Genomic DNA, 26,758 nt, shown 5'->3' with positions numbered 1-26,758 from the left:
ATCTAATAACCATTCTGTGACAAATTTGGATTAGCTGCGCTTCTACAGTATTTTAAGTAATACTTTGGGTAGGTGTGGTAAAATAATCATCAAATTGTGAAGAAGTGCAGAAAAATTCTCTTAAGGCTGCCACCCCTTAATTGTATTTACACTGCCTCTCTTAGCACCGTGTATGAATATTTGATTTTCTCTTTGATTTTCAGCGGGAAACACAGAAAGCTAACAGATTAAAGGAACAGCTGAAATATTGGCAGAGATTACGGCACGACCTTGAGAGAGCCAGGCTTCTGGTTGAACTTATCCGTAAGAGGGAAAAGCTAAAAAGGGAACAGGTACATTGACAAGAGGTTCTCCTCTTTTTTTCACTGCGATCACTAGTAAATAAATTATGGGGAAAAAAGAAGGAAGCAGGGAATCCTTTATCCAGTATCGAATAGCAAAATGTTATGCAAAATTGTGGAAACGCTACGTAAGTCCAAAGATGTAAAGCATGTTTTTTTTTTTTTTTACATAGTAACCAGAGTATTTTATATAGGAGACAAAAATTCAGTGTCTTCAAAACTGCTACACAAAATTAGAGCAATAAAATTATTTCTTGAAAAGTAGTCTGGAAAGTGCATCTGAAATCGACTGCCCCAAGAAAAGACAGTGATGATGCAATTAAAATATGATCTTAATTTTAATTTGTTGAACATTTTTATGTGCATAAGAAATACACACTTTGAAACTGATCTTTTTGTATCTATTTTATGAAATTGTAAGTCGAAGGTGTGGGCTGGGGTGGAGGGAGGGGGAGGGGATTGAAAAGGAGAGGGAGTGTTGGGTTAAGGGTTTTGTGTGTATTTTGCTTCAGTTGTTCAATAAGCAGTACTTAGTCTTTCAGTAGCCTAGATGTCTCTAACTTTGTCAAACAAGATTTTGTTTTTATCCTCCAGTGTCCATCTTACGTCACAAATCTTTGTACGTTCTTAAGACTCATGTTATTCTGAAATGAAAATATTAAGTGTGGAGAAGTTGAGGAGTGGGAGGAGATGGGGTGGGGGGGGAGGGTGCAGGCTACAGAGAAAGGAGTGTCTGGTTAAAGGGTATTATGTATATCTTTCTTCATTGGTAGTCTATCAGTCACTGTTGTTTGCTGAACAATCTTCTTTTTCTCTATCGCCCATCATATGTCACAATTCCAGTTTTACTCACTCCTGTCACCCGATGCTTTGTAAAATTTTGTGACAAAAAAATATCGTCAAAGTGGATTCAAAGTGACTTGCATTCGTGTATTTTGTCTCTCTCTTCAAACCAGTTGAAAATTAGTCAGGTCGCCACTGACTTGGAACTCCAGCCCTTCAACATCCTCTTGCGGCGTATGTTACATCACATGGAGCTGACTGACCCCTCAGGCATCTTTGCAGAACCCGTCTCTCCCGAAGAGGTGAGAAATTATTATCCATCCATCCATCCTAGTCATTGGTTGGTCCTGAATGACAATACATACTACTGTAGATATAGTTCACAGTGAAAATTTATCGTCACCCCCCTAGCCTATAACCGCCGATTAATTCATGAATACGTTGCTCAGTCCAGAAGAAACTTTACTTTTTGTCGGCTTACCATTAAAGTTGTTTCATTTGCATGAATGATTACACGGTAAAGTACCCAAACAGTCAAAGACAGGAGGTAGTCCGGGATATCTTTCGACGAAATATCAGGATGATCTTGTTCCCTATCCCTATTAAGGCCTCATTATACATTACATACAGGAAGTAACAGATTTTTAACTCCACAATCACTTCTCGGTATTATTGTGCAGTTAATATTCACACAAACCATGACAATGTACCATTCCGCCCAAGTTTTGGCCCATGTCGCAGAGATTGTGTGAATGAGCCAATCAAACCACACGTCGGTGTCACATTAAAACATTAATCGTTCGCATGTGAGAACAAAGGGTCTTCTTTACCTCAATACGTAGAATGCCTATAACATCTGGGAACAGTTTCAGCTCATGAAGTCCTATTGTGAACAGTTCACGCTGGAGAGAGCACAGTCCTGGCTGGATTCAACTGCCAGTAAAGTAATAAATGACTCCAGGGTGTTTGATTCATGTGCCCTCTGACACTCTCACTCTGCTTCGGCAATTTGATTCTGAGACAAGACAATTACATAATGTTCGGTAAGCATTAGTAGCTCTAACCCTTATGAACGGACATGAACGGAAAGGTCGATTAATCTGTCAGCGTATAATATCCGAGTAATGTATTTTGATGAAATTGTCTTGATGGACACCAGTGTTTTCATTCTCTGGATCTCTGCCAATGGGCCAAACTTTTGACAGAAACTGTACATCATCATGATAACTGGTTATTTTACTAAAATCCTCCTTGAGACCATAGAGATGGAATGCATAAGGAAACTTGAATGTACAGTGCTCTAATAATGTAAATGAATTGTGCAATGCAAAATTACGCTACTACTAGATTGCTTTCACCTAACCTAACTCTTCTCTTGAGCATGTATTATGTATCGCTGGTAACGAATCATAGCATAATGTCGATTACAATTTTCGTCCCGCGCTTGTTTCTGTTAAAACCTGGAAATTCGTTTGACTTGGTTCAACGATTGAACTATTCAAAGTGCTCACCGATATTGAAAAACTGCCTTCAGGATAACTTGCAAGTTATCCCTGACATTATTGCTCGGAAGGTAGAACTGAGTAATACAGTCACTGAATATCTGAATATTTTGATCTTCTGGTAAAAGGGCACTGTGTGCACAGCACCTGTGATAGAAAATATATGTAAAAAAAACAGCTACATAGTGTAATATTAACTCAACCATCATTAAGTTTGAGCTGACTGAGTGCATAGTAGTGGTTGCCTGTTGACATTATGGACACACGGTGTACTTTCTACCCATTAAGGGTTAAAAGTATTTACACAACACTAAGCTTGCATGGTTTTGTGAAAACTAAAAACCGGTTTCGGTACTAAAATCAGTTTCCCGTGCAAGCTTACACAACACTGTACTTGATTGATTCAATGCTGTAACAAGAAATGAGCAACAATAAGAACAAAAACAAAGAAGGAAACCACACACTCACTAGCAAGTCAAGTATCGAACATGATAATGTATCGAAATCAGCTGAATTGGTTTCTCTTGACGAATGAATGGTATATTAGCTACGCTCCAAATTTATACGGCGATGTCTTCAAAACAAAAGATATGTAATAAAGGATTCTGACGTTGATTGCCGGTAGCTATGTATATTGCATCGGTACAAGTCAAGCTTTAACACAGGGTTTTGTATAATTTTCAAAGCGATGCAACAAAAGTGATACAAATAGACAGACACTATATCATCTAACCGAAGAGCATTTAGGATGATTTTAATGTAAACAGAGTTTCTGAATATGCCATCTCCCCTTAGCCTAGAAAACGGTGTCTCTTTAAGCACTGCGCCCCCAGTTTTTATTGGTTATGAATAAGGCAGATTGCCGGCAAAAGATATAATATGTGAGACATGCGAAAGGGAGACCTGCTTCTTCTCAAGGAGTTTACTTCTTTATTGATTCTCAAAAAAAAAAAAAAAACCTATGTGTGAAAGATTTTAAAGGACTGCATCAAATTACCATAAATTGCTGGTTTATACACAATCTACGTCTTGCACATCAAGAAGTACAAACAAAAAAAAAACCCCCAAAAAACAAGAAAATAATGCCTTTCCTTTTTTGTAATTTGAACAGGCACCAGATTACCATACAGTGATCAAGAATCCTATGGACTTTGCCTCGATGAAAGGTAAAGTGGAGGAGCACAAGTACTCGAGCATCAAGGAATTTGAAGTGGACTTCAATTTGATCGTGAGCAACTGCATGGCCTACAACAGCAAAGACACAAAGTATTATAGAGCAGCCATCAAGTTGAGAGACACGGTAAGATTTTATGGTCCGTTTTTTATGTTTCAGTCGTGTAACTGTTAGCCCTAATCGAAGCACAGAGGGTACAACACTATTTCGGGTGGTATTAGCACTACATGGGAGAGTGTCTTTGTTTTTGGTATTCGAATGTTGCTAGTTTTGGTGACTCATGTATTTCACAAGTGGTCAAGCAGTCTTTCTGTCATATTTCAAGTAAATTGAGCCTGAGGATAACAAAGTACGTAATTGTAATAAAACCGATAATATTCCGGCAGTGAAGTCATTCTCGTACCGTCAGGCTGTATTGTTTAACACCCTTTCAATTTAGTATCTAGGCCAATAGCTCTCCACTGATGATGTTATTGCTTGACATTTCATCAGTTTGGCATTTCTTATCGAATATTTCAAAAAGGAGCATTTTTTTCTCATGGACTAGGAAAGTTTTGCTTTCACTTGGGTGTAAAAAACTTTCATTGTTAGTAAAGGCTTGCATATTATTTTATGCTGTACTGTTATTTGCATTAATTGCATGTTTCTGTTATGTCGGTTTACTTTTCAGGGGGGCGCTATCATCCGCCAAGGTATGAGACTAGCAGAGAGAGCCGGCTATGATTTCAAGACAGGACTGCATCTTCCCGCGGCTCCCAAGATTTGCGAGAAAGAAGTGTCATTGGAAGACAGTAAGTATCGTGGAAACCTTATTTCGTTAGGAAATTTGCAATAACAAGTGTCAACTGAACCAATCACAAAGGGAGCTGGTGTATTAATGATGAAAAGCGTCAGAACATTTTCATTTAACATGTAAAGCAGGAAGGTTAACTTCTGTTCTTATGGCCCTCTTACGAAAGCTTGCACGAATACAACAAAAAACAAATTTCGGTCATTGGGACAGAGATTTGACTGGAGAAAAAAAATATGCCCTGACTGAATAAGCTTGTTGAAAGAAGCAATCCAATATCATCTGAAGAATAACTCTGATATTTGTCTGTTCTGTTATATCGTATAGTCGACAGAGTGCTGCAGCCCCAGAATCGAGCCAACATGTCTCTAGAGGAACAGTTGAAGGAACTCTTAGAGAAGTTGGACATGACCATCGGCATCAAGCACAATGCGACTCGGACCAAGCGTTCCAAGCAGCTGAAACGGGAGATCAACTCCATTCGCAGGCAGCTGGCCCAGCAGAAGGCTCTCCAGACAGATGGGGGACTGGATGTTGGCAGCCAGTTTATGGATTATTCCAGCATCAGTGAAGATTCTTCAAGTAAGCTTATCTCAAGAGAAACAAACAGTTGTATAGATTATAGTGATGGGCACGGGAACCTGTGGGGGTTCAGGGGTGGGGACTGATAGAAAAAAAGGAGGTTGTAGGTTGTAACCCCTTTATCGATTACTTTCGCTGAAATGTTTAAGGCGTACAAGCGAAAGGAAGGTCTTTAAAAGTAACCATGCCATAGCCATGTAAAATTAAGAATGGACGTTCCTTTCGTGATGTCTTTTGTTCTGAAGTATTATGTCTTTGCGGACAGCCCACACAACTGTTAAAATCAGTTCCTGTGTTACTGGAAGTTTGAAGATATGCTTTGAATAGTCTGATATAGATTGACTATTCTGGTAATATAGGACTGGTTCCTCATGTCAGTTTACGAGTGTGCACCCTGTCAAGAGGGACTCGTCGGATCAACCATACATAACCTCAAGTTATTGAAGGCGTTACTACGTATGCGTCAAACAACCATGGCGAATCACCTGACAGTGCTTCAATTCACCCAATGTGTGTGTGTAGTTGATGTTACATTCATTTGCCTGAACCAGCCCATCAGTAAGGCTCATCCATCAAGTTAGGAATTGATGGTTTCCATGCGCCCCTGCCCCCCCCCCGCCCCGGTCAAACGACTGACCATGTCCTGGAGCAACCCTGTGATGTTTAGTTGTCTGTACACCTAAATACTGGCAGAGCAGCTCAATCCTCACTGGTCAGTCAGTACATAACCTCCATTACAGCACTCTTTGAAGGCACCCTTCCAATGAATGTTTAATGAAAGTAATCAAAAAGACATATTTTTAAAATGATTATGAACTTCAGACCATTCTTGTTATTTACAGCCCTGCTATGGTGTAGACTTTCTGAGGTACATTTTGGTGACTTCTTTGCAATGGGTTTAATAATAATTTTTATGAAAGATACATAGCATTGTTGAAAATATGATTGTAATGAACAGCAATTCTGTACCCTATTACATAGCTGTTGTCTTTCAAAGATAACTTTAGGGTGAGCAAGTAATAGAGCTTTCCCGTTCAGTTCAGACATGCCCCGGACAGATTTTGTCACGGCCTTATTTATCAGGTTGCATACCTGGAGAAAAGCAGTTCCATCTACAAGCAAATTTGCTTGGCCATGTTCATTTTAAAGTGGAGCAGTATTGCTGAGGGAGCTATATTTGTAATGCGGTGATGGCCTGGCGATTTTTTCTTTAGATTTGATGCAAAAGGGCTGACTTGAGAGTAGTGCCTGTGTTACATATTATGCTGATTTCATCGTCCAGATAGGCGTAAGCGTATTCACACAGACCACAGCAAAAAACGGAAGCTTTTATCTTCTTCAATTTTCACTGTTACTATCCTTCCTTAGGATGCTACTATGTGACAACAAAGCATAACCAACCCAGAAACTGCTTAAGTTTTGAAATGATTGTTAACAAGGAGTCAATAAAATAATTATATATTTATATATATATATATATATATATATATATGATTGATATTATTATATTAAGCAAGCTCCATTCTAGACAGATAAGATTTTTTGATTTTTTTATTCACCTTTTGTCATTCATGAACGTTCATGGATTTTATGGAGTCCAAACTCTGATATATGTTCCCAGTTTGTCGAAAGATCGCCCAGCTTTGCAGTGATTCCATGTAATGAAGAATTACAGTAGGAGCTTTCCACGGTTGTAACTTGTCTACATCATGGCCCTAGAAGCGCCGTAATGTTGGTGCCGGGGGGGGGGGGAAGGGCCGTAGTGTTCTGTTCAAAGGACGAATATTTCATTGGTACCAATTCTGTTACTACAACATACCAGTGTGGTCCGTCTATGAACTGTGTAAAAGAATTTGTGGATTCTGGTCAAGAATGTTTACAAATGCTAGCTTCAGTTTTAAATCAGCATATCCAGTTTTTGTGTTGTCAACAATTTGGAAACTGGTGGAATGACCCATTGGAAACCAGGATTAGTCTCATCATTTTTTCAATCAATTGCTTTATAAGCCTAAGATCTGGTTTTTAAGTTTTTAGAAGGAAAAAAGCTTGAAATCCCTCAGTTTTGTGGGGATTTGTTTGAACTTGGGCAATTTGTATCACATACCTGTTATACACCTCAAGGGTGCTCTCATTTTAAGCACTGATGCCTAACATTGTTGTGGTATGTTGATGCTGATGGTTAGGTCTGAACTTACCATGTGGTGCAAACACGACTAACAAAGATGTCTGCAACTTTTCTGCTCAATGTCTGCAAAAGCCCAGCATTTTGTATGTATCACATTGTTACTGTATGTATAAAATGGTCTTAAAATGTACTGAAACCCTCTTCTTTTTGTCCGATCGCTTTCCCCATGTTTTCCCTTTATCCTTCCAAAAAATAATTTTAAAACTAGTGTAGCATTTGTGTCTCAGTGTAAGGTACAAAATGTTGTTTATGTATCGAAGCCTTTTTTTGATCATATATAGTATGGCAAGTAGTATCTCTAATTTTATTTCCTTCATCCCTCCTCCATAATATCTTTCAGGTGAAGATGTTAGTGAAACGGCCTCCCAAAGTGATTCGATCCCACCACCACAGTTGTCTCCTGTTCCAGCAACAATCACCGGTAGGAGCCACTCAACTCAAACAAGGTCTTCCCCTTACAGGTCCCCAGGGAGGGGCAGGGGCAGAGGACGAGGGAGAGGCAGGATGCACAGGATAAGCTCGGAACCCAATCCAATTTCTAATAGTCCGTCTACTAGGGAGCGAACAGATAGAACTCCGGTGAAGTTATCGTCTCCCGGCAAGCAGTTTGAATCCAGCCCCGATAAAGTTACCCCTAGTGGAGTAGGTAGAAGGACTGCAGTACTCTTTAGCAAAAAAGCTGCCAACAGAGGGGGGTCTACCCCTCGTAGAGTCGGTAGGCCTCCCAAGAGGGCGGCGTCTCTGGACGTCCCTCCCACCGTCTCTCAGAACGCGAGCGGTGGCGGGCGCCCGAACGACGGCGAAGCCGATAAGAACTTGCCAGCGTCCAGCCCCGAACAGGGCGCCACCTTGAGGAAACGCGCCAGGAGCCTCAGTTACAGCCAGGATAAATCCCGCAGCCCGAGCAAGCAGCAGCAGTCGGAGAGCGAGCTGACCAACGGCTTCCAGGGTAAACCCCCCAGCACGGAGAGTTTCACGGTCTACCGGAGCGAGAACATCACGCGAAGCAGCTCGGACTCAGAGAGCACCGTCAGCAGCCACTCCAGCGGCGTGCCTACGGACTCGAGCTCCGGGGAGGAGGACCGACAGAGCCGGAGGCACCGCCACGGGGTGAACTTCACGGAGGAGAGCAGCGGAGATACGTCGTGCGGGGAGAGCGCCAGTACCAACAGCAGGTTCAATATCAGACCAAAGGGAAACGCCGCCGCGCCAGGCCCTGTACTTAGAGACAGAGAAAGGAGAGGTATGAATAAGTAACACAACGGTTTATTCTATATTTCACGGCTGCTTTGAGATTTGTCCATGGATATATGTTTCTCTCTCTTTATTTTTGTTTGTTCTTTTTAGTAGAATAGGCGGGTGATTAGGGATGTGGGATGGGGGGGAGAGGGGGGGGCTATGTGTATTAGAGCCGTTTTGCATCACTTGAACAACTCCCACAGAGTGTAAATTACTTATTTTCAGATCATTCTATCGATAGGTCTCAATATTTCATGTTTTTGTCCGTATCTATATTTTGCGCTTTTGAAGCATTTGTCTTTAATAGTGTTTTTGAAACTCTTTATGACAAGTATATCGTATACAACTTTTGAATTTGATATTTTACAAACTGTATTAGGAAGAATTGTTCCTGGTCTATCTTGATCTAGTGCTTCTGTACATGCAACTACCTCTAAATTCTGTGTGGAATAGTATGCCTTTTAATTTTGTGCACTTAAAAAAAAGAAAAAAAAGAAGAGACTTATTGGTTGTGGGGGGGGGGGAACACATTTTGTTTGGGCAGAGTCGACTCACTTTACTCACTGGTGGAGATAAATAATGGAAAGCCTAGGAGGTAGCTAAATATATCAGTTTGGGGGAAGATGTTTTCCTCAGAGTGAAACTGTTGCAAAGTTGACAGAGACCACTTTTGACAAGTTTTGACTTTTCCTTTGTAAGGTCCAAATGACAAAGTTGATCGACCAACAAGATTGATATTATTAAAAGGCATTGGTACCACATCCTGCCCTCTGAACCCTGGCAACCCCAACCAAGAAAAAAGAACATACGGTTAAATTTTATTGTAGAATGCAAAACATACCGATGGTGGTGTAGTATGATTGGAACCCCTTCCTAACCCCCCTTGCCCCTCTCCCACCCTCTTCAATCCTAATTTCTGTTGACAAGATGATAAACTGGGGAACAACCTACCTTAGTTTGAATATGTTTAGGAGGGTTAGGCAGCCTGAAATTATGGTGACTTTTGAAGCTTCATGCATTAAAATGGGTGGCTATATTGATTGACCATTCACCAACATGACCTATATGCTATTATATTCTTGAATTGTTCACACTTCTGCTAAGCTTTCTCTTTCTTTATGCTGTCGTTTACAAATTTTCTCACATTAATGAGACAATTATCTGATTATGTATTTATTTTTAATATTCTTAATTAATTCAACGAGTAAGATTAATATATGATCTGAAATATTCTACTTTTAAAGTGATGTAAAGTACTTTTAAAAGAATGGGATTGGTAATATGAATAATATGAATTACTTTATGGTTTCAACACTTAATAGGAGAGTCCAGAGGAAAAAATGTTTTTGATTAGTGAAAGAAGAACACATCAAAGCATCCTGGCATTCAATTTATCGTTTCCATGGTGACTACTTTTCAAGTTAGCATGTTTTGTACCAAAATTAAACTAGAAGCAGACAGATTTGATGTCAATCATAGATGCAACATGGCCAATTTGTTTTATGCTTGTCTTAAAATCTTTTCTTCAATTTTTTCAATACCTTTGATAACATATGAATTGGCTATACTCATTGGGGGTGTTGAAAACTCCACATCCCCTAAAACAAAAGTTGGAACCACTTTCCAAGTCAAAGGTCAACACAAGAAAGTGTAAACAACTCAAGTAAAAAGAAACAGGTTTGCTGTTATTGTGCAACTGTGACATCACACCTGTTTGCTCCAAGTTCACTTTTGGAACAATCTGTGACAAGTCTTAACTATCCATGTCTCAAAAAAGCAATGTAGGAATATTGCTCAAAAGTTTCTCCAGGGTTTATGTTCATCTTCTTCTACTAGTCAAAAATAAAATAAAAAATTAATTCCTATGGACTAACCTTTTGACAATGCATATTCAAATGTTTTCACTTCCTCTTCTCTCTGTAAATCAATTGTTGTATAAACGTCTCAAATCATTGCAGTGGAAATGCCCATGTAAGGACTGAGTGCAGGGGAGAAGGGAAGAGACAGAACACACGCTGAGAGATCGATTGTTTTATGCTGTGAAGGTATTTTGTAAGCCTACCTTTGAACTGATAAACCCCCCAAAAAAAGAGGAAAAATAAGAAAAAGACACATGGCCATCTCTGTCATGTGGCAACACTTTGCATCCTCCTGGCTTCTCCATCCTCCAGCGTATCCCCCCACCCCCTTCCAAAAAAAAGGAAAGTTCTCTGCGATGTTCTTTTTTGTTTTTTATGTCTTCCCTGGATCTCAAAGCTCGTCATTCTCTGCCCTTCTCATCTGCTCTCAAAAGATCAAAAGTGCCTGACTGAATTTTTCTCTTGGCTGATTGTCATTTTCAGCAAAGACAAGAAGCGCAAGTGGAGGAGGATCAGAGGATGACGATGAGGAGGATGATGATGATGTTGATGATGAAGACGAGGAAATCCCCTTAAATCCTTTGGACCTGGTCTGGGCTAAATGTCGAGGCTACCCATCCTACCCTGCCCTGGTGAGTCATGTGTCTTTTATCAGTTCAAGGACAGGTTTATCTAAAATGCTTTGCAAAATTCCCTTCGTCTCTTATACTGTCTGTATACCCTCACCTTTCCCTTTTGTTTTTCCCCTTTCAAATCTAACACTTTTTTAGAAAAGTTGCCATCACATGGGTCATACAGTGAGAACATCAGTACTTTTCTTGTAACATTCTTGTTTTGCTTTTTTTTTCTATGTACAAACTCAACTGTAATATCTGGTTTGTCTTTTATCAGTTTTTCTAGGACATGTTTCGACAAGCCTCGACCCTTGTGTTTTACGTCCCCTTCCCATCGTTTTTGCGTAACACGGATGACACTATTTGCAATCGATTAAATTAAAACTCTGCAACGCTTAGCCTGTCGTTGATTCATAAGAGGCGACTCATTACGAGAATGCCAAATTGTGTACCAAGGTTCTGTACAGAGAACCTTAGTCATCTTATTAGCTTTTATTACGAACAAAAAATCATCAACCTTAAAACTGCCGGAAAATGCTATTTCCTGCGTGAGGTCATTGGTGTCTTTGTTACATTGGTTTGTTCGTGTAGCTTAACAAGAGACTATCAGAGAAATAAAGACTACCGTTGGATGAGCTAAAGTTGCATCTCTCAGACTTGCTTAGAAAAGCAGGAATCAGGATTTGACCCAACTTCCAGAATCATGCTAGGATGCATGAACATTGATGTTAGTCATTAATAGCAACATCTGTGGTATTTCCAGACTTGTTTTTGAAAAGCAGGAATCAGGATGCGACCCAACTTCTAGAATTATGCTAGGAAGCAGGAACGAAGACGTTAGTCATAAATAGCAACATCTGTGGTATTTCCAGACTTGTTTTTTAAAAGCAGGAATCAGGGTTCGACCCAACTTCTAGAATCATGCTAGGAAGCAGGAACAAAGACATAAGTCATAAATAGCAACACCTGTGGTATTTCCAGCAACAAATGTTGTAACATAGTTGAAAGATTTGGGACAAAAGTCAAGATTTTTGCACAAAAAGACAAGAGATCTCTGGAGTGAGTTGACTTAGGCAGTTGTCATTTGCTGCATGAAATGTGTGCAACAATAGGTAACATACCAAGAATTGAAAGTGTGACAAAACACAGAAAAATCCAAAAGCCTACTTTAAAATTAGAAAAATATATGCCATGTTGTACATAATTTCAAACACTAGAATTTTCAAAGAGGTACATTTTGGTGCTATTTTCACTATCCTTTTTTTAAAGAAATGGTTACTTTTATTAAGGGCATTTTACATCTCACTGCATGGCTACTCTTGGAAATGGTTCTTCGAAACAACAGGTTGTGTTGTACGCTTTCCGAAAGGAATCAATTACCTCAGATTAATAGTGAGTGACTTGCTTTAGGTTGGAGCTGTGAAATATTTCTTTATATTTTCTACCAACATATAGCCAGTTGAATTTTTTTTTTAATTTTTTTTTTAGCTTTTTAAATATTTCATCTACAATTTATTGTCGCTTTTGAAAACTAATTCATTCCACTGGAAAGGAAGGAAAAAAATTTATGAAGTGGGAAAAAGACATGAAATGAACTTTGGTAGAAAATAAAGAGAACGAATTTGGAAACAAATAAAAATAAAATGTTTACCTTGATGTTAGTAACATAGAAGAAGAAGAAAAAATAGAACAAAGATTTAACTGTTTCTATTGTCTGTGTTTTTGCCAATGGATTCTATACAATGTATGCTTGTTTAATTTGACAATTTTTCATTTTGAAAACACAAAAAGGAAAGTTAAACATCAGGAACATTATTCATGAACTAGCAAGGTATTTGGTGGGGTAAAAGTCTGATAAAATTGTACTTGTTTGATGTAATGTTTGTGAATGTGAAATTATTGTGAAACATTTCATTTTCTCTGTCTGCTAAAGTGGAGGAACGTGTAAAAACTGAGAATGAATAGGTGTGGGGGGGGGGGAGGTTGGAGGCAGTGTGTCTGTAAGTCTGTTGCAAAGTTATTAACATTCACATATTAATTCTTTTCAATACAATAAAGGTAAGTCGCATTCCTTTGCCTGTTGTAATGTACAAGGATGTCACCGCAAGGAAATATTAGATAAGTTTGAGATGGTAACACGGAAGAACGGTGAGAATGAAAAAGCACAAAAAAAAACCAACTGCTGCCATCTTTTTTTTTCGTTGTCCCCAATTATCAAGGATTTTATTTTACATGACTTGGGTAATACTCTTGGCACGGTAATTTCTTGGATATCACTGTTTTTTTTTGTTTTTTTTCTGCGCTTAAAAGGTTTTCGCACTGTAAAGACCCAACGAATATTCTTCGCCCTTCAAATGGTGCGACTTTTTCTCATCCTTTGCTGTCAATTTGCACAAGAGTAACTTTAACCTGTAACATTGAGGAAATTTTTGAAAATGGTCTAGTTCAATTGTTCTCAATGTCTCAAAATACAAGGTTGGAAAACAGTTGGAAGGTCGGAGGAAAGTCATTTTGTCGGAAACTTTTTATAGATTTGACAAGGATAAAGTGACCTTTAAAACAATATACTTTATCCAAGCACAGTGCTGATTGTCCTGTTTTACATGTCCATTTTAAAAACATGGAAATTCACACCAGACACTGTTGAGATGAGCGTAATGAATGAATTACATGGCATCATTAGTAAAGATCACTTCTTTTTTGTTGTGGGGGGGGGGTGAGGATGTATTGGGTAGGTAGCATGTGAGGCCTGCTTGCAAAGCATTCTAAATCCCCCTTTTCCATTCCCTCCCCCCCCTTCCCTCCCTGGCATTAAATTTGGAAGTTATATCCTCTCCTTCAGTTCTTGAAAGGAGGACTGATTTAGTTTGCTTATCACCCTGCAGTCTAGCCATTGCTACTCGCATACTGTTCCATAGGTGGCGCTGGTCATTTTGGCAAGCTGCCTATGTATCTTTTTTCTAGTAACAAGATAGAATATTTCTTTAATTTTGGACTTATATCAGTAGCAGTTTGGGCAAACTGTCGGTGTGTACTTTGGTGGTAACGAGGTGGAAAATTTCTCTTAATTCTGACAATATTACAAGTAATGGCTCTGCTAGTTTTGACAAGCTGTCAGTGTATATTTTTTAAGGCTGATAACATCATTAGGTGACTAACTTGAATATTCCCATTACATTTGGCAAGCTGCCAGTGTAAAACTGTCACAGTAACGAGGTACAGTAGAATATTTAAATCTGACTATTCAGAGTAAAAGATGTCAGTAAATGCCCGTAATTGTTCAAATGAATGACTTTCAGATCTGGGCATTTTCAGACAAGGTTTCAGACAAAATTACACCATAATCATAACATACTGCAGATACAGGAACAGCTATGCAAAGTTTGCATTTGCAAAAAACTTACCAAGCTAACTTCTATCAGAGAAATTGTCATAAATTGTTTTGTGTTTTAAAACTTCAATTTTCCATTTTGATGTCCTGCTTTTTGAGATTAAGCTCTGGCTTTTTTCAGTATGTTTCTCAGTCTCACTGTATCTCATCTGTTTTATGTGCTGGTTTCATTAATATAGAGCTGTTACTCTGAGCCAGGGACTTCCAAACTTTATTGTCATTACAACAACCAAGTTGCATTTTTCTTCAACATGTCGATGGAGAGAATTTTTATGGGCCAGAAAAACAAAAATTTATATACTAAAATTGAATGTTACAGAAAATATATGAATTGGATGCACAAAAGGAGATGTTTTGTATTTTATTACTTTGGAACGGTTTAATAGGTCGCAGTGTTATGGTAAGTATTGGGCCCGATATGAGGGCGGAATCATACATTTGAAGCATTTTGTCTTTTAGGGAAGATGGGGGTGGGGACATGACAAATTGGCTTTTAACACTATCCTTTATGAGGTGTACCCCGAATAGTGCAATGCAACGTGGTTCTCACCCCTTCCCCGCACCCCACCCAACCCCCCCATCCCTGAAATACTAAGCTAACTACATTAGCTTGCTTCCCTAGAATTGCTGGTCTCCTGTTGGCTTTTTCTCTGGCTGGAACAATAGAAGAGGTAGCCTGTTACGCCACAAAATGTAACAATTGAAGCAAAATGTAGTTTTAAACAGTTTTATAATGTCTTTGGCTGCAAAGTGAAATCCAACAGAAAATGTTATAACGTTTGACGAAAAATGTCCAAATTGTGTGATTTAACTGGAATGAGGGTACAGATGGATTAATGAGGAAAAGGTTTGTATTCGTTGCTGTCAAAGGAGAGGTTGTAGATGATGGGCTTAGTGGTAGATTACGGGTGCTATGTGAGGATGAGGTTAGGGTCAACAGGTGGCCAGTGAGTAGCCTATGGGACACCCCCTCCCCCTCAAGGACACACTTGAAAACAGGTAAATTAGTGGGAAAAGATAGAGAAGAGGAGACAGTTCTTTTCTGCCCCTAAATCAAATCCTGTACTCCACTGTGGGAGGGCCCCAAAGGATTGGAGAACGTACTCGGTTCGTTGGACGGGGTTTTGTTGAGTACAGAGTTGCCATAATAGGCAACCTCAGGGTTAGGGCAGCTGACTTTTGGTTTGCGATTAAATATATCATGCCAACCTCCCTCCCCCCCCCCCTTGACATGCATAAACTTTAATGGCGTTCCCTTGGTTCCCTTGCTGATTTTAGGGATCGGATGTGTAAACCCTGATATGATTCAGCATCAGCTCGGTGAATCTGCCTTCCAATGGTACTACGCATGTCGATATCATCCATCTCTCCCAACATCCTTTTCGTTTTATTTTTCGACTGGACGTTGAAGCATTTTAATACCCCATTTTTACGCTGTTCACAAAGAAATTTTACTAAGCACATGTTATTTCCAGGTAAAAACCCAGCTTTCCAACTATAGCAATCTGCACAGACACAATAACACAACACCCCGCCCCCCCCCCCCGCCCCCACACCTGTTGCTATTTGTTTTTATTGGATACAGCTTAGCCTACGTGGATTATATGTGAGGAGATTATTTTAAAGAGTTTTTTTTTTCTTTTCTTTCGGAAGAAATTAGTTCTGGGGAGCTTAATTGCAATATTTTGAACAGCGTTTGAAGTAAGGTTTGTTATTTGAGATGAAATAATTTCTTAGATTGCATCTTATGTTGGCATAAACGGCAGGCCATACACTACCACTAAGTGACTGAAGCAAAAAGACATCATTTGGTACAAATGTTTTCAGAATGTAAACATACATGCTAGTTCGGTAACAATAAGTATTTTTAGCCACGGGTATCATATTGCTGGCCATTGCAATACTCATATTCAACTGTTGAAGTGAATGTCAAGCAATTATAGCACTGGGCGACAAAACATACAATATTTTTGGTGAAACTTATTCAAAAGAGAGTTTGCTGTTCCTGTAAGCAAGTAGAACTAGGAAGTAGAAATCGGCTTGTGTACAGTACGATACTAGCGAAACAGAGAGACGCCATCTTTGGAAGATGGGTGATCGGCCTTCCATAAAAATCCTAAAGTACAAAAGTCCAAACTTCAAACTGTCGTGAAAACCACCAAGTGAAGCGTCGAAGGGATCTGGGACCTGAAAGATATACCACAAACTGTAAACCGTATAATGTGGGATAGCAGAACTGAATGTTCAGAATGTTTTGTAAAAGCAGCTTTGAAAGCAACTGAGAAATGTGCGAAAGTGTTACGTGGTGGAACAAGAGGCCAGGAAATATCACCCATCTGTCTATGATGGAGACGTAAAACTTCCTAAAACTGTCAGAGCAGACACAGTTGATTTTCAGGGTAATTTACCCTCAACGAAATTTCACTGACCTGGACTGGTCAAATACATCCTTGGCATGGCAAAATATGGCACTTGTGGGGATCACATCACTATCCAAGCTTCCACAGACGTTAAACAATGTAGAATTTGTAGTCAATTCCTTAATTGGTCCAGGTGCTACAGTTGTTATTTCACCAAGACGGTTAGTAACCTTTACTATGCTTTACGCTGAGGGTGCTGGAGAGCACCACGTTGGTGTTAGTAATTGACCGAGAGTGGGAGGAAATGTATCAAGACCAAATAAACGCTGCACTCTTATCTTCCCCAAAATCAATCAACCACCCTCTACATCTACCTCACCAGATATCGACCAACCACCATTGGCATCTACCTCATCCCATCCACGCAGCCTGTTAAACTATGATGTGTTAGAAACAATAATTACCCATACTCTTCAAATGTACCGTTTCATGCGACAGCCCCTCAGGCTGGCATCGCGATACTTTCAGAACACTGCAGACATCCGCTCCCTATGATGTCCATTCCAGATATGGCCTCCTTGGAAAATGTCCACCAAATATTAAGCATAATAGAAGCCATAAACATCAAAGGAGCTGAGGAGTGGTGCAGTTATAGACATTCTTGTCCTTGTTATACACAGAACCAACTGTGGGTTTTCCCCTTTACTTAAGAAATGAAGCACTTTTATTGGAAAAAGGCAATCTATAATGAAGTGTCAATGTGGCATATTATGTTTTGGCATACATGTTTATGCTAATTGATGGGTATTGTTGTTACACGGAGAATGTTTTACACAGTGTACAAATACAATAGAGCTCACACATTTTATTACCTAACGAAAGTAATATCAAATCTTCACTTATTGGTAAATTCATAAACCTCATTCATAAACCCAGTTATCCTTTCACTTCTCTCTTTGATTACATCCCTGGTGCATATAGGTATTACACCCCCGGTGGATTTAGGTATTACACCCCTGGTGCATTTAGGTATTACATCCCTGGTGCATTTAGGTATTACATCCCTGGTGCATTTAGGTATTACACCCCTGGTGCATATAGGTATTACACCCCCGGTGGATTTAGGTATTACACCCCTGGTGCATTTAGGTATTACACCCCTGGTGCATATAGGTATTACACCCCCGGTGGATTTAGGTATTACACCCCTGGTGCATTTAGGTATTACACCCCTGGTGCATTTAGGTATTACAGCCCTGGTGCATTTAGGTATTACATCCCTGGTGCAATCAGGTATTACACCCCTGGTGCATTTAGGTATTACACCCCTGGTGCATTTAGGTATTACATCCCTGATGCATTTAGGTATTACATCCCTGGTGCATTTAGGTATTACAGCCCTGGTGCATTTAGGTATTACACCCCTGGTGCATTTAGGTATTACATCCCTGGTGCATTTAAGTATTACATTCCTGGTGCATTTAGGTATTACATCCCTGGGGCATTTAGGTATTACACCCCTGGTGCTTTTAGGTATTACACCCCTGGTGCATTTAAGCATTACACCCTGGTGCTTTTAGGTATTACACCCCTGGGGCAATCAGGTATTACACCCCTGGTCGATTTAGGTATTACACCCCTGGTGCATTTAGGTATAACACCCCTGGTGCATTTAGGTATAACACCCCTGGTGCATTTAGGTATTACACCCTAGTGCATTTAGGTATTACACCCCTGGTGAATTTAGGTATTACATCCCTGATGTTCATTTAGGTATTACATCCCTGAAGTGCATTTAGGTACTTCACCCTGGTGCATTTAGGTACTACACCCTGGTGCATTTAGGTACTACACCCTTGGTGCATTAAACAGTCTTACACTCCAGGTATCATTAATTTCCTTAAATATAAAAGGCTGCTGACTACACCACATTATGAATAAAAAGTTGAATGCTTTTTGTACAAATATCATTTTTTCTTTTGTTTTCCTCAGATAATTAATCCAAAGATGCCTCGTACCGGTTTTGCTCACAATGGAGTCCCCATCCCAGTTCCCCCCATGGAGGTCCTTAACATGAAACAAGAGACAGAGGAACACCTTTACCTTATCCTCTTCTTTGACAACAAAAGAACCTGGTAAGTTTTTGAGGCAGCAGAAATTCATATTTAATATAATGAACTGGGATGACAAATGATTCTGTTTGTTGTTTTGGAGGGATATTCCAATGGCTGACAGTATAAGACTTGCATCAAAGAAAACAATATTCCACATTGTAAGTTGAAAACTGCATCTCAATATCTTGTTCCTATTACTCATCAATATCAAGGATGATTGGATGTTTTTAAACCCTTTTTTTTCTGACCGGGCAAACTCCTCTGTGACTCAAGGAAGTGGATTGCAGTTGGTAGTCTGTGATAACGTGACTCATGTGAAACGGGTTTGCCTAGACGTCAATGTTCTGTAATTAGAGTTTCATCAAAATGCACCCGCTTTTTTTTGGTTATATTATTTATATTATATTTTGGAAATATTATCTGCCTCGTTTGGAATTTTAATGTTACAATTGCCATGACAACATCATTCACTCTGCTTTGGCCAGATGCATTCACAAAATATCGCCAACTTTCGCATTACAATATGCTATAAGGATGAAGGGTTCTAGACTAAAGATACAGGACAGAATGAAGCAATAATTGCAAGAGCCTTCATTCACTGGAATATCCCTTCAGTTTAATGTTTCATGTCAGCAACATGTTTGAAACCTTGAGAGACATATATAAAGGCATCTCCTAGACATCCTACACTATAGCTTCTAGCCTACTGTGCCCATAAGAATCAGGACTAAAGTTTTTTTTCTCGATTTTTTGATGATGACATGTTGAGGTTAACTGTTATCTGGCTTTTTGTATGGAAAGGAAAGATGGACATTGAAATTCAAAATATTGCCGAATTATTAAACTGCAGTGAATTTCATGTCAATTGGAATACCAACTATGGTTGATGACCAGGTAAACTTCCACAGTGTATCAGCAATAAAAACATACACCCTATAGAGTGTCAAAAGAAACCTGAGTCCCAGCTTGATTGAGTCTTCTTAGTGTAAACATAACACACAGAAATGTGTATTCATTTCATATGTATGTCACTTGGGGGGGGGGGAGATATACGGTGCAACATTAATTAATTAATTACTGTGATTTTGTCAAGCCAGTTGAGCAACCACACATCAAATTCTGTTTATTAATTACATTTTTTCTCTTCCTTTTTTTTGTGTGTGTTTTTGCTCTCTGTTTGTTCTTAAATCAAATGACATGAAATTGTAGTTCTATGGTCTTTCATTAAAGGCAAGGCCTTGTAAACGCACAACTTTACGGCATAAAACCCCTGTCATTTATACTAAACTTGTAACACATACCAAAGTGTGCACAATGCAGACACTAGGGCACTAGGGTGCATGCGCCAGACCTACGTGTCCCCCCTTCTGCACGGGAGACTTCCGGCACAGGCAGTTATATTTTACAAGTCACCTCGCAGGTCCCCATTTAAACACCTGGGATGAAGAGAGGCAATGTAGGTTTAAGTGCCGTGCCCAAGCACTAGGACCGCCAATCCTTAGATCGTCCATTGTCTCTCCATTTGACCACAAGGCACTTCTTATGCAATTGCTACTTCCTAACAATAGTAATATAAGTGTTTATTAATACCCATGCCACACCTGACAACCACTTATAATGAGAGAAGATGAGAAGGCAATTTTTGGCAAAGTTATATCAATTCAGATGTTATATCAATTCAGATGGAAAAAAAAGAAATTAAGAAAAGAAATTAATACAAGACAAAAGAGAAGGGCAATCTCATGATTTTTGTGCCAATGCACATTTTCCCAATATAAATATATTTAAAACTTGACTGGTTTTTATCCTGTTATAGGACAAAAGTGGACTTTCCTAACACCAGTTCTTATCAGTTAATCTCGAGAATGAAATGCGGTTTTCTAGTAGATTTCTCCACAATTCAGACGTTCCAAGTCCATTCTGCTGACTCTCAGGGCCAACTTGCTTTCAGGCCAAAATTCCAAAATTCGGTCTCTCTCTCCATCTGTGGTCATTGTTTGGCAATGGTTAGAAAGATTCTGCAAAGCTGAATTTCATTTTCATATGCTGCCCTCTTTGATATGACATTAGCCTTGGCAGTTCCTCTTTTGACAACAATCGTGAACAAAAAGCATGTTTGCGTGAAAGAAAAGAAAGAAAAGTTGGGGATATGATGCACCTCGTTCTTAGTTCTTGAAAGTCCTGGACTTTTGATGCTTAGGCTGGTATAGGTGACAAAAAAACAACACTTCCTTAAGGATGTACTTTTGTTGTATTTTCACAACATTTAGGGGAATATTTTCATCTGGAGTGTTGAATTTTGGATGTTCACTCTCCACTGATTTGTCATTTTCCATCCTAGCCATTCATGCAATTTAGCGAGAGGCATCGGGGTCTTGCCTAGACTAAGACTCATACGCTCTCGATGTATACCTACTGTAGACCTATAAATAGAACACTCTGATAAAACTTACACTAGCAGTGATAAACTAATAACTGCATTAACCAAACTCTGTTGAAAAATCTTCTGCATGCTGCGTTTTGCTTCTTTTTTTTTTGGGCTCTTCGGACAGTCCCCTCTCCACTTTTTTTTTCTTTTTTTGGTAGGGATAATATATTGATAGGGACTTATTAACATACACAACTACAGTACATTTCACAAGAGTTATAAATTATTAAGAGCCTACTATATAGTCTATATAGGTCAAATATATACAATTCCCCCAATGTAAGGGGATATTTCTGTTAAAGGAAAATATGACACTGACCTTATAAGATGCTAACTTTATTTAGAGTATGCCTCTTGGTCGGTAGCAATCTCATTTATTTATAGGGCCATACTAACCCAACAATCATCTATAGCTTATATGATAGAGATTTTAATGGTGAATAACTCCCCTCCCCCAAACCCCCCTCCCCCCCCAAACAGCCAAGAGAAAAGATCTTACCCTATGTGGGAGATATCCTTGTTTGAAAAGTATCGTCAAGGTCTGTCATTTTGTAAATCAGTATGTCATGTCATACAGCCGCTAGCATCTCTTCATTTTACTTTTCATATTTTTCAAGGTAGAATATTTATCATAATCGGTGGGGTTTTAACGTTGCAACCGACGCCCGATATAAGGTCATGTTTACGAACCATTTTCAGATTCAGCATTTAGCAAAACGTACATTGCTCCGTCACAGAAAATGAACTAAATTGCAATGAAAATGAAGAAAAAACCATAAAAGTCTTTAGCCGTGAATGTCGAGAAACATGAACACTTTGAGGATATCTCCACAAACGGTATGAGATAACTCTTCTTAGCTGTTTGAGGAAGTACAGTAGAGTATCTCTATCACATAGACCAAAGATGATGATTGCGGAGGGGTGGACGGGTCTCCTTGGACAAGGGTGGAATAGTCCTCCACTTAATACTGGGTGTTATTACGCCCACACTGGGTGTTTATTACACTATTTCATATATACTTGTTATATATACTTGTTATATATACTTGTTATATATACTTGTTATATATACTTGTTATATACACTGGGTTGTTTATTACACTATTTCATATACTTGTTATATAGACTTGTTACATAGACTTGTTATATATACTTGTTATATATTATTATATATAGTATATACTTGTTATATATAATACTTGTTATATGTTCTTGTATACATATATACTATTACATCTTGTTTCTTATTTGTTGGTGAATGTTTGCTTGGCTAACACAGAAAAAAAAAAAAAGTAAAAACATTAGCCCATATGGTCTTGACAACTCCACTGGAAAATTGTTGAAATACTCAAATTAAAAGTATCTCTTATCATTTTTAAACATCGTCCTTTTTCTTCTTAAAAATTTAATTTCTTCCACTCTTAACAACTTTTGTATCTAGGCAATGGCTACCACGGGCCAAGCTGGAACCCCTCGGCGTAGACTCTGGACTGGACCAAGCCAAACTGAATGAAAACCGAAAGACGGCCGTCAGGAAGTCGGTCCATCTGGCCTACGAGAGAGCCATGAACCACCAGAAGAGGGTCATCAGTGGGCCAGAGGTAAAGGGGGGCTTACAGAATGAAGTTGTCGAGCCAGAGGAATCCTTATCGTAAGACATGACAACCCAGCTGCATCACTTGCCCCAATGATAACATGGGATTCACATATCCAGTCTTAGTTTCCCGGCCACGTTTGGTTGTCGATGTCAAAAGCAAAACAGATTCCGACCAGGAAGTGTTTGCAACGCCTTCATTTGGTGTCGTGCAAAAGGATATAAAGCAGATTAAAAAATGTAGCATTGAAGGTTAGGTTTTTCACAAACTCGGTAATTGACGTCAAAAGCAAAACGCATCTGACAAACAAGTCAAAATGTAACGTCATTCTTTGCTCATAAAACAACAGGATATTTGTGAAACAAAGCACAAAACAATGTAGCATTGATCACGTTTTCTAAATACTGCAAACAAAGGAATCCGAATTTGAACAGAAATTTTGGGAGTAGAGACACACAGGCTACTGTTACATATACAATGGTTTAAACAAAAAACCGTACGGTTGCATCACAGAATCGATTCTGCCTTAGCCATGCAACTAATGAGTCCCAGAGGGGCGTTGGCTTTTGCCTCAAGGCAGAAATGTAATTGTCTGGCTGATGAAGAAACAATTCTCGTCACTAGTTTATAGGCAAATATGAATACCCCAAACATCAGAGCAAACTCATAATATTGCTTTTTTTCCCCCGTCTTTCTTAATACAGTTCACTTGTAGTTTACTTGGGAACAGTAGATTAAATGGACCGTGTAATGTTTCTATAAGCAGATTTCTCCGCAAATGACGGGTAACCAACTCTGAGATTCCTCCATCAAAATTGTAAAACGGCTGAATGGGCTTTTCTTTATATATATATTTTTTTTTTTTTTTTTTTTTTTTTTTTTTTTTTTTTTAGTCAGTTCAGGAATTTCAGGAATACAGTCCAGGAATTGTCAGGAACTGGACTGGCTAGTGTGAAACTTCATAGGTCTTGTAGCTGGATTACTGTAGGATGCAAATTTTAGAAAATGATGCAAAAAAGGGAAAAGAGGTCCCATCCTGTCGTGTTTTATAGTAAAGAGGATGCCTTTTTGGTCTCTCTCTTTGTTTTTTTCTCTCTTTATTTTTCTTTGTTAAATTAAAATCTGTAGCGAGCTCCACTCGTCCAAAGGTTTGTTTTTAAGCATTCTCTTTGACACCTGTACTAGAAATCTTCAAGTCGTTCCTAAGTGCCTACTGTATTGTTACATTTTCACTGTTGAGTTTCTCTATTATGTATTCAGTGAGACGCTGCCCACAGAAACCCTAAATTATCGAAATTTTGTACGAGACGACATCTAAAGTAGAACGAGAATAAAAGTTTGAGAATCTCATCAACAATGGTTTGAGCAAGTCTGTTTCCTGTTACAGTGGTTCCTTTGGTGTGTCTTCCACCTCCACCCTCGATGACCCGATTAATGGGGACTCTGGCAGCATTATTTGAAACTTGCATGCCATCTTCACTTCATTTACAAAAGTTGCCATTCATGATGATTCCATCTGTGGCAAATGCCTTAGATCAAACTTCACACAGAGTTCACACACTTCAAACAGACAAATATCACATACACAGCCTGTGCATCACACTTAGTAGTTGTGCATGTTTCCTTTTGAAAGTGTAATCTGTCCTTCATCAAAACAGTTTCCAAATTACAAGAACTACTTTGGGATCAACAAAAACTCCCTTTTTTGTGATTACGATTGATTGACCCCGGTTTGTATGAGGTGGAATAGCTGCGGTCCCCTCTGATTGGATGACTCTGTTTTCAGCGTGATTTCATTCTCTATTTATTTTTTTATTTTTTCAAAAGTGGCCAAATTTTCAAAATTCACAACCACCCCGTAACCTACCGTGTGCTGGATCGATCAATTTGGTGACCATCTCAAACAATCACCTTTTTTTCTATTCATTGTTTATGTCGTTAGATTCTCTCCATCGCCCTTTTGTCTCTGGATAATTAGTCCGAGAGAGTAACGGATCGACGACCGAAAGGAGTCATTGTTTATAATGCAAAAATCTAATGACAATAAATAACTTTAAAAAGTGGAATAGTAGTTTTAAATATTACAAAAGCAAGATTATGTGCTGCCCTGTAGTACCAATAAGGAGGAGAATTTGTAAATAGTATTTCATAGGCTTCCAAAACTATATCAGAGATAAGTTTGCAAAATATTTTTTTGAGATAATATCCCGAACGTCAGTCAAGCTTGTAGCATCATTCACTCAGTGGAGGTGTGGGGCGGGCGGGGGGGGGGGGGTCGATGGGGAGAGTTGTGGCACCTGGCTTGCCTTGTTTTTATGATTCCATGTGAGTATTCTGATACAGTGCTACCCTTTCTTATGAAGGGATGAATAAGAAGTGGTTTTTTAATATTTGGATGTGTTATGGTATGGTCGATTTTTAGGCCTATATTTACAGACATTGTCAGTTTATTGAAGACATATTTATATTATCAACATTGTGTTAACTTTGAGTCGAGCTACGTTGTCCTCAGTTTTCTGTTGATCTTAATAAAACGTGTATTAAAGATAATACATTTGACTGGCCTGAATTATCATTTTTCAAATGGTAGCAATTTCTGTTGACTTGTCATTAACAAGTGGTGTGTATTTATTTTTTGTTTTTCTTCCCGTAGTTTTGTCAAATTGTATATAAACTGTATGAAAAAAAATTTTGGAAGGAAAAAGTAAACAGTAACTTGTTCTGTATTTTTATCTGTGTCCAATAATCTAATCAAATTTTGATTCTAATATCGTTTTTTTTTTTTTTTTTTTTTTATTCCTTGATCAAAGTTGGGTTTTTGTATTTTGAGAACAACTGCAAATATTTTTTATCTGTCAACGTTGATATAACAGATTGAATCTGAAAAGAGAAAGTGCTCTAGTGTAGAAAGGTTCAGGTTTAAGAGATCTGTTGTCTTTCCCCACGTTTGGTCTGATCATCTGTGAGGGTAAATTTGATCCTCTCTCTCTCTGGAATGGATCAGTAGTGATCCATCAATAGTGATCCATCAGTGGCAAATTGTTGTGATCTGCTGAATCTGTCTACAATTCATCCCATCTGTTTGGACAATTTGATCCCCTCACTGGAATGGATCAGTTGTTATACTATTGATCTGTTTGTTTGGGCAATTTGATCCTCTCTCTCTGGAATGGATCGGTAGTGATCCATCAGTAGTGATCCATCAGGGACAAATCGTTGTGATCTGCTGAATCTGTCTACAATTCATCCCATCTGTTTGGACAATTTGATCCCCTCACTGGAATAGATCAGTTGTTATACAATTGACCTGTCTGTTTGACCTTTGGAGCTCGGGATCTAAATATGAAGGTCATATTTCCCTGATCCTTGTGTACAAGGGATTCAGTTGCAGCAGACACTTGTCGCAGGGAGCAAGATTTCGGGAGGTAATTGTGATCCTACGTACAGTGGACATTAGGAGGCAATCCTGTGTATAAGGATCTCGGCAGCAGGCAAAGTTGCAATAAGAAATGTAAAACAGGAGGTAAATTTGATCCTGTGGAAATTGGATATTCGTGTGTCAGAGGGTCTTATAGTAAACATAGATTCATTGGTCACTTGTTGTTCATTTATAATCCTTGCTGTATTTCTAATCATTTTTGGGTATTTTTTTGGAGGGCTAGGGGTAAACATAATTTACTTTCTCTATTCACACCAAAGTCATTCTGTTCCTTAATTTATGTATTCAAAATGTAAAGTTTTTGTTGCCCTTTGTTTTGTTTTTATTTGCGTTCTATAAAATAAATGATAGTTGAAAAAAAT

General features: G+C 38.8%; 1 protein-coding gene across 6 annotated transcripts in view; it reads left to right on the top strand.

The window, feature by feature from the left end:
- LOC139961652 (peregrin-like) overlaps positions 1-25,666 on the top strand; it is a 34,470-nt gene extending 8,804 nt beyond the window's left edge. For 5 of the 6 annotated variants that reach the window (XM_071961011.1, XM_071961012.1, XM_071961013.1 and 2 more), the window contains 9 exons: positions 204-332; positions 1,298-1,426; positions 3,738-3,926; positions 4,471-4,591; positions 4,918-5,172; positions 7,698-8,600; positions 10,939-11,087; positions 18,813-18,955; positions 22,804-25,666. In XM_071961011.1, the coding sequence (XP_071817112.1) occupies positions 204-332; positions 1,298-1,426; positions 3,738-3,926; positions 4,471-4,591; positions 4,918-5,172; positions 7,698-8,600; positions 10,939-11,087; positions 18,813-18,955; positions 22,804-23,017 (2,232 nt within the window). In that variant the 3' untranslated portion in view covers positions 23,018-25,666. Of the gene's footprint in view, positions 1-203; positions 333-1,297; positions 1,427-3,737; positions 3,927-4,470; positions 4,592-4,917; positions 5,173-7,697; positions 8,601-10,938; positions 14,806-18,812; positions 18,956-22,803 lie in introns of those variants that run through there. The other variant, XM_071961017.1, reaches the window with a different exon arrangement.
- The last annotated feature ends 1,092 nt before the right edge of the window (positions 25,667-26,758 follow it).

The sequence above is a fragment of the Apostichopus japonicus genome, chromosome 20 (assembly GCF_037975245.1).
Source record: "Apostichopus japonicus isolate 1M-3 chromosome 20, ASM3797524v1, whole genome shotgun sequence".
Lineage (NCBI taxonomy): Eukaryota > Metazoa > Echinodermata > Holothuroidea > Aspidochirotida > Stichopodidae > Apostichopus > Apostichopus japonicus.
The sequence above is the reverse complement of the archived record's forward strand: the minus strand, read 5'-3'. Positions and strand labels throughout refer to the sequence as shown.